At 41.6% G+C, this 14541-nt stretch overlaps 1 protein-coding gene across 1 annotated transcript; it reads left to right on the forward strand.

The window, feature by feature from the left end:
- The first annotated feature begins 5676 nt into the window (after positions 1-5676).
- Positions 5677-8966, forward strand: kcnj4 (potassium inwardly rectifying channel subfamily J member 4). The gene is made up of 2 exons (XM_028599105.1): positions 5677-5755; positions 7340-8966. Exons 1-2 carry the CDS (start codon positions 5733-5735, stop codon positions 8964-8966), a joined length of 1650 nt encoding a protein of 549 aa, XP_028454906.1. The 5' UTR covers positions 5677-5732.
- The last annotated feature ends 5575 nt before the right edge of the window (positions 8967-14541 follow it).

Here is a 14541-nt window from a genome sequence, read left to right on the forward strand (position 1 = left end):
TTTGACCTTAAAATAAAATGCAAATAAATGTTAATGTTCACACATTTAGCTTCCTTTTAAAAACTTTCAGGGGATAATTTACAGTTGGACATGTTGATCTATCACAGGAACAGGAAATATAATATGTTTTGCAAAGTTGGAGAAAAAAAATCTGAAATGAGGCCAACACGGAGGTTGTCTGGTGTGTGATGGTATAGCGTGGGAATAATTCTTTGCACTGGCTTCTCTGTGGGTTGGCTCGTGACAAGCAGAGGTGAAAACAGGAGGTATGTGTTACTTAGTTACTTAGTGTTCACAGTTTTCACACTTTATGAGCTAGTTTTATAAAGGAAAAATAAGGCAGAAATGCAGTGAACCTGCTCAGTGGAATGACTGACTCACAACAGTCACCCACAGCCCCAGTATCCTGGAGCTAGAAATGCTTTAGTGAGACCCACTCAACCGGACTATTCCGTTAACAGACTACATTTATGTAAAAAGGTTATTCTGTAGTTTCAAATTATCATCTTGACAATCAGATTTTTGAGAAAAAAATATGTTCAGGTTACATAACTTGCCTTAGCATGCATCAGGTAATTCAGACAGAAAGGCTGATTTCCTCTTTCCGGTTATGACCAGTTTAACATGAGAAATTACTCAGAACAATTTACATAACTGCTCTAGATGACATGTCTGTCAGGCTATAACGTTCTGGTAGTCACACACTGGATGTATAATTTCTTTTTGTGGCAGATGTAATAGTGTGTCTCATGAGGGGCGATTACCAAAGGCTTTAGGGCAAGTGGACACTGCATCTTAATCCGCCCCCCCACCCACCCCGCCTGCTTGTCTTTGTCTTTCTCCCTGTGCCTCTTTTGGGATTAACAGTCATGAAATCTCCAGGAAGCAGTGACTCCACCTTTCTTATTTCAGTGCCACAGATTATGACCGACTATTAATCTGTGAAATTATGAGATTATGGAGGAGTTAGTGATGCAGAGATACAGGGGCGTGGCACTAAATTCTGGGCCCTGTAGAAAGTCATTCTCTATCGACCCCTCCCCGCATCCACAGCTATTCATTCTAGCATCTTTTTGGGCCCTCCTCACATAAGGCCCCTGGGTACCCCCCCAACCCCCCACCCCAGTACGAGGTTTCTTTTTTAAAAGAGTAAGTTTTTCCTCACCACTGTCACACCAAATGCATCATGCTCTTGGGGCAACGCATTCTCGTGAACGTGTTTGTATGATATCATACAAAAAGTAATGCACACTAAAACATATGATATGATTCCTAGGAGACCGCCGGCTGGTCGCAATTTTTGTTGTTGTTGTAGGGTGGTAGGGGAAGACTCATCCCTGATTGGCTCCCCCTGACATTCTTACTAGAGGATGGATACCCGAACCGAGCCCATCAGCGCGATAAGGCATTGAACATTTAAAATATTAAACAGCTTATTATGTAGGTGTGTGCCTGCGTTAACGTGCGCTTGTTGCCCCGTGTGCACTGATGCGCTCATCTATTGATATTTCCGAATGCCTTCCTACAGTTGCTTAATAAAAGCTTTCCACACAAAAAAACATATGTGTCATTAGTATGAGAAAAAAATTGGATTTTAACTGTGTCGGGCTCGGGTCGGGCTCGGACATAAATATCTTAATGCCTGTCGGGCTCGGGCTCGGCTACAGCTCTGTCGGATGCGACAGAAAAGTGCGGCCCGATCCGCACTCTAATTCTTACCCTAACCATAACCAATCCCACTCCTCTTGCCTAAACCTAACCAACCCAACCAGAGCCGGCAACGAGCACTAGCCAATCAGGGATGAGTTTCCTAATGAATATTCATGAGTCTTCCCCTACATTTCTGCATCCTGCAATTTCGCCGGCTGGTCACGTGACATGGGCTCCAGAGCTCCGTGGACATATGGTTCATGAGAACAGGCTGCTTGGGGGGGATTGTTGGGTCTCTGAGTATAGTCGAGATCTGTAAAGTGTCCTGTTATGATCTGACGCTGCAAATAAAATTTAACTAAATTAAATATATAGTCAATAAGAGGACAGAAAATGTCTTCCTCTCTATTATTTTCTACTTTTCTTTACATCCCCAACCCAAAACACTAAAATCTGGATTACCAACCAAAAATAAAACATTACAGAAATGTAAACTGTGTTAAAATATGTGATTTCTTAAATGTGTCCTCTTGCTCTCAGTGGAGTGCTCTTGGGCAAATTATTAGGAAGATAAGTAACCTCAATCAAAACCAAAACCAAGTCTAGACCACAGATTTCTCTCTTCCTCGTTGACGCTGTCCCTCAGTAATATGGTTCAGAAAAGTATCCACTAAGAGTAACCTCTTGCACCTAATTTAGAATGTACTTAAAATCAAATGTAGACGTTGCATTGCTGCCCCCTAACACTCTTTGCCTCGTCCCATCTCTCCCTCACTCTCTGACTCATGTTATAAGAGCACTTAATACTGTATACTCGCCCCCCCCTTTCACCACCGTGTCTCTGGTGACTCTCTCCACTCCGCTCCGTCCCCCAAATGCCACAGGAGACGTGTTTCTATGGAAACTGCCTTCAGTGAAAGTACCCAGTTTTACCTGGTGACCATTAACTGGTTTGTTTTGTGTGTGTGTGTGTGTGTGTGTGTCTGATCTCTGCTGCAACACATCGGCCTGTCTCGGCCTCCTGTTCATTACAGCTTTAAAAGGCTTTGCACCAAAAGGGAGAGACGCCATTGATGATGGATTGTTGGTTGCATCTTCTTTTTATAGCTAGAACTCGCAACAGCTGCTGTTGTTAGGAACACCTATTTGGAGACAGACCATACACAACACACGGAAATAAAATCCTCACATACAGTATAGATAGAGATATGTACATGTATGTGTGAGTGTCATCACAAAGAAACAGTGATAGATCCTCTGCTCCTGATTATGTTCAGTGATTTTAAATCGAGTGCATTAGTTTCTTTAAAATGCATTTATTAAAAGGGGACCACTAAGGTCTGTATAAAAGAGACTTCAGATACAGTATTAGAGGACCACTAAGGCCTATATAAAAGAGTCTTCAGATACAGTATTAGGGGACCACTAAGGTCTATATAAAAGAGACTTCAGATACAGTATTAGGGGACCACTAAGGTCTATATAAAAGAGACTTCAGATACAGTATTAGGGGACCACTAAGGTCTATATAAAAGAGACTTCAGATACAGTATTAGGGGACCACTAAGGTCTATATAAAAGAGACTTCAGATACAGTATTAGGGGACCACTAAGGTCTATATAAAAGCATCCAAAAAGCAACATGTCATGGGACCTTTAAATACAGAAATGTAAAAAAAACACAAAGAAACAGCTACTACTTCAGCCTTCAGCTTGGATTTACTGACTGCTTTGTATCACAGAAGGTATTATGATGGAAAGATTATGTGACAGGAGTTTTTTCTTTGTGTTTCTGGACAGTTTTATGTAATAAGAAAAAAAACACCTTTAAGCTGTACTCATGTCATTTAAGACTCTAAATCGTTAAGAAAAGTTGTTGACTTTCTACTTTGTCAACTTTGAAAAAGCTGTTTTTTTTCTAGTTTTTTTAGGCCAATAAGGTTTCATTTATTTTCCAAACTATCCCAAATTTTAAACCACAAAAAAAAGGCAGCCAACAATTTTGCTGAAATCTGGGAACGTTTACTTTGTATGTTTTAATGTGATGGCTGAGTTGCTGTTACAACAATTACATAAAGATTACAAGTGAACACAACATGGATTTCATCTAAAATGCTAAAAGCAAAGGCATTTACATAAAGAAACTCACATGATTAAAATGATCACAACTCTGTCGGTGCTCAACAATTCTCAATGTTAACACCACACATATTGTTCCAACCACTACAAATTTAAGCCAAATTGATTAACACAGGGTGCACATATAGCCCTATTGCCTTCTTTCTTTTGTAACCTGAATGTATTTATCTGGGAAATTGTGTATTTTGAGGTTTGGATCGTCTCATCAGAACCCCAACTTCTGACTTATGTGCAAGACCTAAACTGCTGCTCAGGTTGAGTGGCTCCCAGGTGAACATCTAAATGAGTTTGAATGTGATGCTCAATTTAATTCTGAATTGTTAAACATTATACTTTGTGAGCAGTGTTGGAAGGATGGGGAGTTTGGTGCACATGATGCTTAATTATTTGGGGCATTTTTTAGGCCTTTAATGACAGGACAGCTTAAGACAGGAAAGGGGAAAGAGAGGGAGAATGACATGCAGCAGGTTCGGAGCCGAACCCATTGCTGGTGCTGTAAGGACTGAGCCTTGGTACATGGGGTGCACGCTCAACCAGGTGAGCTACCCAGGCGCCCCATGCTTAATATTTAGTTTAAAGCTGATTTACAACGTGTTGCTTAAAGGCGCAGTAAGCGATTCACCACAAAGATTGTTGAGATTTGAACTCAACTGCCAAACAAATACAACCCTCCCTTCAGAAGCTCCGCCCCCCCAGATTCACAGACATAACTACTGGTCGGCCGGCACATTCATATGCTGCATTTGAAAAAAGTGTATTGGGTTAACATAATTTACTATTCCTTTAACTATGTAACCAAAGTAAACACTTTATATATTACATTAAATGTCATTTAGCTGATGCTTTTATCCAAAGCGACTTACAATTGCTACGTATCAGAGGTCGCACACCTCTGGAGCAAATAGGGGTTAAGTGTCTTGCTCAGGGACACATTGGTTGATGTATTCAGTGAGAATCAAACCTGGATCTCCCACACCAAAGGCACATGTCATATCCCCTGCGCCATCACCACCCCACATACAACATTACAACTCTGTTCTTAAGAGCAGGGCTACAGAAACTGTTCCTCAAGACATTCTGCAGAATCAAATCAAGATTAGGTGTCAATCCACATCTTAAAGGCACACTATGCAAGATTTGTACCTTAATATAACAGCTTCGAAATCATTTCAATGGTAAACAAACTCGTATGAGGGCGAATCATCCCGATAGCGAAGCAGGGGGGGGGGGACCAGCAATGCAGGTTTGAGAGGTGGCGCCCCGCCAAATCTCGTGAGAATCTCAACTTGCCATACGGCACGACGTCACGTATATCAACAACATATAAGAAGCAGCCTCTATGGAAGACACGAGCACGTGAATCATGGCAGAGTCAACAAAGAAAACGAAGAAGCGCGATCGGAAGAGTCAGGGAAAAGAAAGCGAGAAACTGACCGCGTGAGGAACCGGACAAGAGTCTCACTCGGTCAGGTTTGCACTCGTTGGCGAGAGCTGAAAAGCAGCAAAGGTAACGTTAAATACAAGTACTCCACAGCGACTCTAGGGGTCGCTGTTTGACCAAAATGGAAGCTGCATAGTATGCCTTTAAGCTCTCTAAAACAATACACAAAAACCAGAGTAAAAACACAGGCCCAAACATATGAAGAGATGACAATGGGTTTTAAAAAAAAGTTAAAGAAAAGTTGCCTTCCCTCAAGCAAGAGTGCTCTGTACTTTTTTGAGATAACCCCACGTTTGAGCAAGTGACACGCAGCATGTTCACTTGCTGTAATCTGATAATTGAGATTTTACATGAACTGATACAGGCAGATTCTGTTACTCCCTGTCTCTCCTGCAGTGGTCTTCTTAGCAGCCCAAGCATCTCCATGGCGGAGACCTGATCTTTGGGAGCGGGACAGAGTCTGGCCTCCCATCCAGGCCCCATACCAGAAATCCTTGGCGTCATGGGAACAAGTAGGTCCAACAGGTGAGGGATTTAATCCGCAGCTGTCTATCTAATAGGACTAATTGTGCTATTAATTCTTCATTTTATTTAGTGGTCTTTAAAATTCAGCATTTCTGTGTTACTATTCCTTTGCCACCTAGATCATTTTGTATTCCTGAAGTCAGTGTAACATCTGATTGAGTCTCAAATGACAAAGAAATGAGAAATAAAGGTATCAAAGTGCTAATTCACAGCACGATTTTGCCATCCTGACTGTATCTTATGTTTAATATTACTGCAAATTGATTCATATGAATTATCCTGGAAAATGCTTTTGTTTTAAACAATGGTTCTAGTTGGACTTCTAATGTCTTTCATTTATTTTGTTATATCTATTTATTAATCCATTTCATTTGTATGGGAGTTACCGTTTCAAAGGGCATCACAACAGCCTTTTGATGACTCTGCTTTGCTTAACAATGTTTTCATAAATTTTTCATTGCTTACAGAAACATTTTATCCTTTTGTAACGTTGTCTTGTCCTGAAGTCTAAATATGCCGGGTAAAAATGGGTTTGCAGATTTGGTGAGCTAGTCGGGGTGAGTCAGGCCCGGCTCAGGGATATTTACAGCAAGCTCATCCTTAGAAAGGCCAAGGCCTTCCTACACTGTCCTGATAAAGTAACACAAAAACACACTCCAAACAATGGACTAACAGGTCGATTTGTTGTTAAAAGGAGCAACGTTTCCCCGTCAAACATCAGATCTCTCATTATCAGTGTTAACAATTATGTATATATATATTATGTATATATAATTTGTAACATAAATGTCGGTCCTTCTCAAAAAGGGTTGTCTGACAGACACTGACTCAGATCAGATAATCCTGTAATGTGTGATGACAGCAATCCTTCTCACATTGCTAAACTGAACTCACCTTCCCAGCTGGTAATCCTCCATGTAAAGGAGAGAGACTGGTTACTGTATGTTAGTCAATACACTCAGGTGACCAGGAGTTTGGTCAATTTGAGTAGATTGTTTGGGAGTTAAATAGCTCTTTTATCACTGTATAAAAGATCACAGCAACCATCTACGTTCCAAGGCTTCCTAATTCTAATTATATGGTTTAAACAGTTTTGTTGTAATCAGAAGAGAAGAAACACACAACTAGTTCTGTTACCTTTATTTTTTTTTTATTTTTTTTTACATACATTTGAATATTTTTCATAACAAAACGTATTTTGATCAAACTTGGCTGGACGGGCCAGTGAGTAAAGTGGGCGGGCCAGTGCCACCCTGGCCCATTACTGACTACGCGCCTGCAATATAGTCAATAGTGACCCCAATTATTTTATTCACTCGACCTAGAGTTAAAAAACGGCAGCCCACAATACTTTGCTGTACAATTGGTACCCAAGGATCAATACGATAACTGGCTCTATAAACTGTCTTCCTGCTCTTTGTTTCTTCTGTTCATATTGTGCACACTACAGTTTGCACGCTACGGATTTTTAAGCAGTTTTAACACCAATCTGTTTTCTGTTTACATAACCACATCCATATCTAAATGCATTTGTTTTAATCTAATGTCGCCAACGTTTTCTCCCCCTCTCTGTTGGCCTGACAGGTATGACATTGTGTCAGGCGTTTTACCAGAAGAGGAACGCCAGAAGATCTCTAGCTTAGTACTCCCTAACGGCCACAATTCCCCCAACTTCCGACTGCCCTCGGCCTGTGACGCAGAGACGGAAGACAGCAGGAGGAGTTCGGGAGCCTCTGCTGCCGTGCCCAACGCGAGGGGACAAAGAATGATGAACAACTACAACGGAAAGATTCTGACAAGGAGCTCCAACCAAATACGGAGCCGGTTTGTAAAGAAAAATGGACAATGTAACGTTGTGTTCACCAACATGGAGGAAAAGAGGCAACGCTACCTCGCTGACATCTTCACCACCTGCGTGGACACCCGCTGGAGATACCTGCTGCTTCTATTCTGCGCCAGCTTCCTGGTCTCGTGGCTTTTCTTTGGCATTATCTTTTACAGTGTCTCCCTGGTACATGGGGACTTTGAGGAGCAACCGACGGTGAAGGGTGATGGGCTGGGGGTGGCGGGGCTGCATGGACCCGCCTCTGGACACACATCTGGAGAGCAGACACAAAGACTGCCCTGCATACTTCATGTCCGTGGCTTCATTGGGGCGCTCCTGTTCTCCATGGAGACCCAGACCACCATTGGTTATGGCTGGCGCTGCGTTACCGAGGAGTGCCCTGTCACTGTGATAACAGTGGTCATCCAGTCCATTGTGGGCTGCATCATTGACTCGTTCATGATTGGCACCATCATGGCTAAGATGGCCCGGCCAAAGAAGAGGAATCAGACCCTGGTGTTCTCTAAAAATGCTGTCATCGCCCTGCGCGATGGCAAGCTGTGCCTCATGTGGAGGGTGGGCAACCTGCGGAAGAGCCACATCGTGGAGGCTCATGTCCGTGCACAGCTCATACGTTCGTATGTCACAGCTGAGGGGGAGTTCATCCCCTTGGAGCAGATGGACCTCAATGTGGGCTACGATGAGGGCACAGATAGGCTGTTTCTAGTATCCCCGCTCGTTATAATCCATGAGATAGATAAAGATAGTCCCTTGTATACTTTAAGCAGAGCTGACCTGGAGACGGATGACTTTGAGATTGTCGTGATCTTGGAGGGGATGGTGGAGGCCACGGCCATGACCACCCAGTTCCGTAGCTCCTACCTTGCCAGAGAGGTCTTCTGGGGTTACAGGTTCGAGCCTGTGATCTATGAGGACCGGGACTGCTACAAGGTAGACTACTCTCGCTTCCACAAGATCTGTGAGGTGCCGTCGATGCCCCTTCTCAGCGCCAAAGAGCTTGACGAGGCCGCGAGCCGGGCCTCTTCTGCTGCTTCTGCCGCTTCTCCGGTCTCTGCGTGTAGATCCACACGAGACTTGATTCCCAGGTCGCTGAGCGCCTTTTGTTACGAGAACGAGTTGGCGTTGAGCTGTGGGGAGGACGAGGATGACATCTTCGACTCCCAGATTGGGGGGAAGGAGAGGGCAGAGGAGAGGAGGACTTCTGTAGATTTCCCAAATATGTTCCAGGATGATGCGGCTATGACATCAGGCAGTCACAGCGTCATGTGTGTTCTAGACATGGACAATAACCAGATGGAGTTTGACATCCTACAGACTGCCATCCCTCTTGATCCAGTGACCTATAAGAATGAACAAGAGATCTAAAGATTTTTATTTTTTTTACCAAACCCAAATCCTTTCAAACCGAAGAGGGATTGCTTGGTGATGTGTTCAATTTTGGATTGCATGTACAGAAATGTGACCCCCTTTTGCCTTGCCAGTGATGTTTTACATGTATAATTGTTTTTTGTCTTCTTCTTATTGAGATTAGAAATTACAAAACAGATTACACATTCCTAAATAACTTGGCACACCGAGTGCGCTCCGACTGATTCTGCTGAGGACACAGAACCTCTGACAACGCGCTGACGGGACTTATTAGAATTTCATAACCAAAGGAATGCTTTGTGTTTCAGACCGAAAGTACATGTTGCATAGTTAAAACATTAACTTTGATTTATTATTTCACTTCTTCTGTGAATGTAAACAAGATATTTTATGAAAATAATCACAGTTTTGATGTAATTATCTTCCTTTTCGAAGATAGAAGACTGAGCTCAATTTTTAAGATGCACTGTTTTATCAAAAAGTGGTCAATTTAAGCTTGATAATCTCCATGTTGTTCATGGGTTTCAATGGGCATTATATCTGCAATACTTCCCTGCTAATTCAGCTATTTGCACATTTGTGAAACTGCCTGTTTTGTTAAATCCTTTCCTGTAAATCTAGAAAAAAACATATTTATGTAAATAATAAGTTAGTTATAAACTACTGTTGTGGTTTTTGCTGTGCAGTATTCCCAGGAGCATCCCAAGTGCAATCACGAAGTGTATAGCAGAACAAGTATTATTTCTGAATTTGATTAAGACTCCTAAGGACAATAACTTCTAAAAAAAAAAGTCTTGATTTATTGTGATTTAGGAAAACAGCACTGCATTTTAAATCTTATGTTAAGATGTTAAGAGAATCTAATGAAAACTGAACAGAATTTAACTTAGGAGTAAACAAGACTTTTATTACTGCAGATCAACCTGGGGTACATGTACAGTTTTCAGGGGATACATAAAAAAATATGAAATTAGGATTTGATTGGAAGAATATATCCATATATTACCATGAAGTCGACTGTAACACCTGAACACCATGCTGCAGTTATATAAGCGTGTAAAAGTAAGAGAATAAGCACGCTTTAAACAGGTAGCTAAAAGTAATGAATAATAAAGAACTAGTTAAAAGTAATAACTAAAAGTAATGACTAAACAGTTCGAACGGTAAGCAAAGTAATACATCAAAGGTTAAAATAGCTCAAAATTGAAATAGTTAGCTAAAGGTAATGGATCACTATAAGAAGTAGTAGCCTAGAAGGCTTGTAGTAGTGTGATTGCTGACCAAACCTGACAGTTCAATTCTATGAAATAATTAACAATATCCACTTTTATATAATGAGTAGTGTTAAACATTTGGAACACATTGTGAATTGATGACGGAGTATGCAAGTTCATCTGACAGGGCTGTGGGGGGGGGGGGAACCTGCACGAAAAAGGTTTGGAACCACCACTGTAGATTATAGGTAGGCTATTTAAAAAAAAGTCAAACTAATATTACTCTATAAGTGTTATTAATATAAAGCAAAGCAGATCTTTTGTTTACTTTATGGATTTTTTTCCTTGGTTTGTTTCTTGCGGAGGCTGCAGCCGGTGATAGCAGAAACTATATCGGTGGCTTTGATTCATGTTTGTGCTGTTGTTGCTCACCAAAGTTCTGGAGTAGGAAAGTAAAACACAGAGCGCCTCTGATTTATCGTTTGGAAACTGGGGCGCATGCAGCCTAAGTTAGTCTTGGATAGAAAGGCGTGAAGCCACTGTAAAACACAACAGGAAACAAAGAGAGGAAGGCTGAGGAGTACAGGCCAGGGTCTGGAAATGTGCAATAAGTCACTGGGACAGTAGAGATAAAGTCAAGTGTAACTGCATGGCAGGTTAATCGCAGTGAAGTAAGTTGTTACAATGATTGTAAAATCCTTTTTTCCTATACAAGAAGACGCACATGGTACCTGCAAATTAAACTTCATTTAATAAAATGTGGAAAATGTCTCCATTGTGGTACTTAAAGCTACATAGTGTAATTTTTTGAGTTGATTCTTAGCAAAAAAACATTTGTTCTTTAACAAATATGTACTCATTCATGTGTAATTACTTCCACCAACTAATCAAAGTATTCTAGTAAGCGTAGAATCTGACATTCAGAATCATTCAGAATACATAGGAGCGACTTGCTGGAATGACGGCAGCCATGTAGCGCCTCCATCTTTATAATACATTAGCCAAAGAGGGACATACCTCCATCTTTAAAATACATTAGCCAAAGAGGGACATACCTCCATCTTTATAATACATTAGCCAAAGAGGGACATACCTCCATCTTTATAATACATTAGCCAAAGAGGGACATACCTCCATCTTTATAATACATTAGCCAAAGAGGGACATACCTCCATCTTTAAAATCCATTAGCCAAAGAGGGACATACCTCCATCTTTAAAATCCATTAGCCAAAGAGGGACATACCTCCATCTTTAAAATACATTAGCCAAAGAGGGACATACCTCCATCTTTAAAATACATTAGCCAAAGAGGGACATACCTCCATCTTTAGAATACATTAGCCAAAGAGGGACATACCTCCATCTTTATAATACATTAGCCAAAGAGGGACATACCTCCATCTTTATAATACATTAGCCAAAGAGGGACATAACTCCGCATTTCACCTATTACACCTTAAAACGACAACGTGACAGGCAAAGCAACAAGACCAAAGTTAATATTGGAGTGGTTAGCACAGCTGCATGGAAACGATGGAGAGAGCTAATTTCAGGTTCGGCCACCGTAGGAAGAAGGGCTAGAAAGTAATATTCAGTTGGTTGTCGTATACAATTTCACCGCTAGATGGGAGAAGTTCTTACACAATGTAGCTTTAAAGTGAACTGAAACGAACAAATGTTTCATGTTGCTGGCCAGTATGTTGCCAACTGCATTTCTTATCATCTAATTTTAGGTTATTCATAATGCAGTAACTATGAAATTGCTTGAGATCAACCCATGTATACTCAGAGGATCTTTCTAACACTAAACTGCAAATGCCATTTTAGGTAACAGACATACTTTGTTTCTTTTGCCTGCTGCTCTGTATAAATCTAATGAGAAACATGTACTAACCAAACTACTGTCCTAATTGAAATAAGCTGAGAAGAATGTCAAGTACAAAGCACTTTATTCATCCTTGTATATTTTTGGATGTTTCAAATAAATATTTATATAATTCTGGTTCTTGCTCCTTTTGGAGTCCTGGTAAAGGATGCATCTCTTTTCTAATGCAGCTATGAAACTCCAGACCCACTAGATGCCTCTGCTGCCTTTTCTATCATCAGAGAGCTTTAGCACAAAACTGAACCGTATGTTCCCTCTAGTGGTGTACTGTAGGTGCAGCAGAGAAGTTCAACCCTGGATCATGAAGAATTCAAGAATGTTTGAGAAAAAGACAATAAGATGATAATGAATACCCTATGGAACAAAAGTCAAATTAGTTTTGACCTCCGCTGGTTGTGTGTGTTAGTAGCACAGCTAAAAAAAAAAACATTGTGAATTTTCTGGAAAGGTTTGGCAGTGTGAGGAGGAAGTGCATTGAAGTGGCAGTGGCATCTCAGAAAAGACAACATAATGGTGCTCTACTGAATTCTCAAAAAATACTGCATATATCTGACGATGCACTGATCTGATATGTCATTTTTAAAGTGGCTCAAATCTGATTATAATGTCTTGTTTACTTCTGGTCAAGTCGTGGAAAAGTGCCATCTCTTGATTTTAAACTATTGGTTATAATGCCAATTTTTATCTTTTTCTGTTTGTGACTGATTTAATTTAAAGGTCCAATGTGTAGCAATTTCTCCCATCTAGCGTTGAGATCATAGATCGCAATCAACTCTCTCGCGCCACGCAGTTCAAAGTATGTATTACAGCTACGCTTTTTTCTGATGATGCCGCTCTCTTGTAGCCTGGTGAGACCGTCCTGATCTGGCGAGCTCCAGTTCTCCTCCCAGATCAGTCTGGCATCTTGAGATAGAGAAAATTTGGAGCCGTTCGCCAAACAACCGGGCCAATCAGCGTTGGTTTTGAGGTGGGTTAGGTGGTGATAGACAGATGGTTTATCCAATCAGCTAACCAGTATTTTCAGACAGCGGTAGCCCTAATTCTGTTAGCCGCTCGCTAATGCTTTTTTTCTCTTGGATCCTTCTTTTGGAATATGGTCCGGGAACCTGAAATGGGGCCTTTTATTCCTAAATTCTCGTTACACAAACGGCAAATCTCCTTTACCGACATGTTGCTTGCTTGCAGGAGCTAACGAGCTATGCTTTGCCTGCAGCAGCAGGGGCTTGTGGTTGTATTTTCATATGCTTCGTGGATCTGATTGGTTGATTTGGCCCGTCTATCACCAACATAGGTGATAGACAGATGGTTTATCCAATCAGCTAACCAGGATTTTCGCCCCTTCCCAAAAGTTCTCCAACGGAAAGTTCCCAGATTGATATGCCGAGCAAATGCGAAGCAATCCATCTGGCGGAGTCAGGTTAGCTCTCTTGCTCTTCAATATCCTTTTTCTTTTTCTGGGTGAAGAAGAAGACTCCTGTTCCTGAAATTTGGATTTTGAATACGTGTGGCATGTTTCCTTCTCGAGAATGAGCTTGAGGGTAACCGGATGCCAGGACTCCAGATCTACGTCATTTTGACGCGCAAGCTTGGATGCGGCGAATGTAAAAAGGCCTTAAGAAGCAGAAGAACTGAAGAGGAAGGATCTGAGAGAAAGAGAGAGAGAGAGACCTCAAACATCCTAACATTGGACTCGTTGACAGATTGATAAAAAGCATCGGGGGAATTAGGCTGTTATGCAGTAATTCCATTGCAAAACTCAGGTGCTGCTTGAAATAAAGAGTCCTGAGGAATTTGACGGGGGGTTTAGTGAGGCTTAACCTCGTTGCAGACAGAGCCAGGCTCGTTGCCGCTTCTATGAAATGTGCTCTGGTGATCATGCAGCAACATGCGGAGCAGCTTGTCAGAAATAAGCACACTGCACGTCCTGGTCTCTGACATTGTGAAGATATGAGGACTGTTTTTTGACAGCTGTGTTTGCTTGGTGGGTACTTTCCTTGCTATATGTAAAGTATGTCCATTTTTCAGTCATTATTAGTTCCTATCCCATAATTAAATCATTTCTGTCTAGATTTTAATCAAGTTAAAATCATCCTGTGTCAGGCAAGTAAGAGACTTCCCCTGTCAGCCCTCATGGTTTGTCCCGTCTCGATCTTTCTTTAATTACATATCCTCCATCCCTGTCTGTCCGTCAGTCCATCTCTGTTCCCATGCACAAGAACCCCAACAGCAAAAAACAGCCCACACATGACCGGACCTCTGAACCTCTGGGGAACCTGGAGAGGCATTTCTGCCGGTGGAGAAAAAGATGAAAAGAGGGAAATGAGGAGGAAGGGGCAAGCGGCTCAGTGACCGCAGGCCTCGAGGCTATCAACTTTTCATTAGCCGGTCAGTGAGTGAGTGAATGGGAGTGTGATCGGTGGAATGGTAAAATGGGAGAAGCCATGCTGGGCCGCGTCGGCTATTAGGGTAAT

Source organism: Perca flavescens, chromosome 15, assembly GCF_004354835.1.
Source record: "Perca flavescens isolate YP-PL-M2 chromosome 15, PFLA_1.0, whole genome shotgun sequence".
NCBI lineage: Eukaryota > Metazoa > Chordata > Actinopteri > Perciformes > Percidae > Perca > Perca flavescens.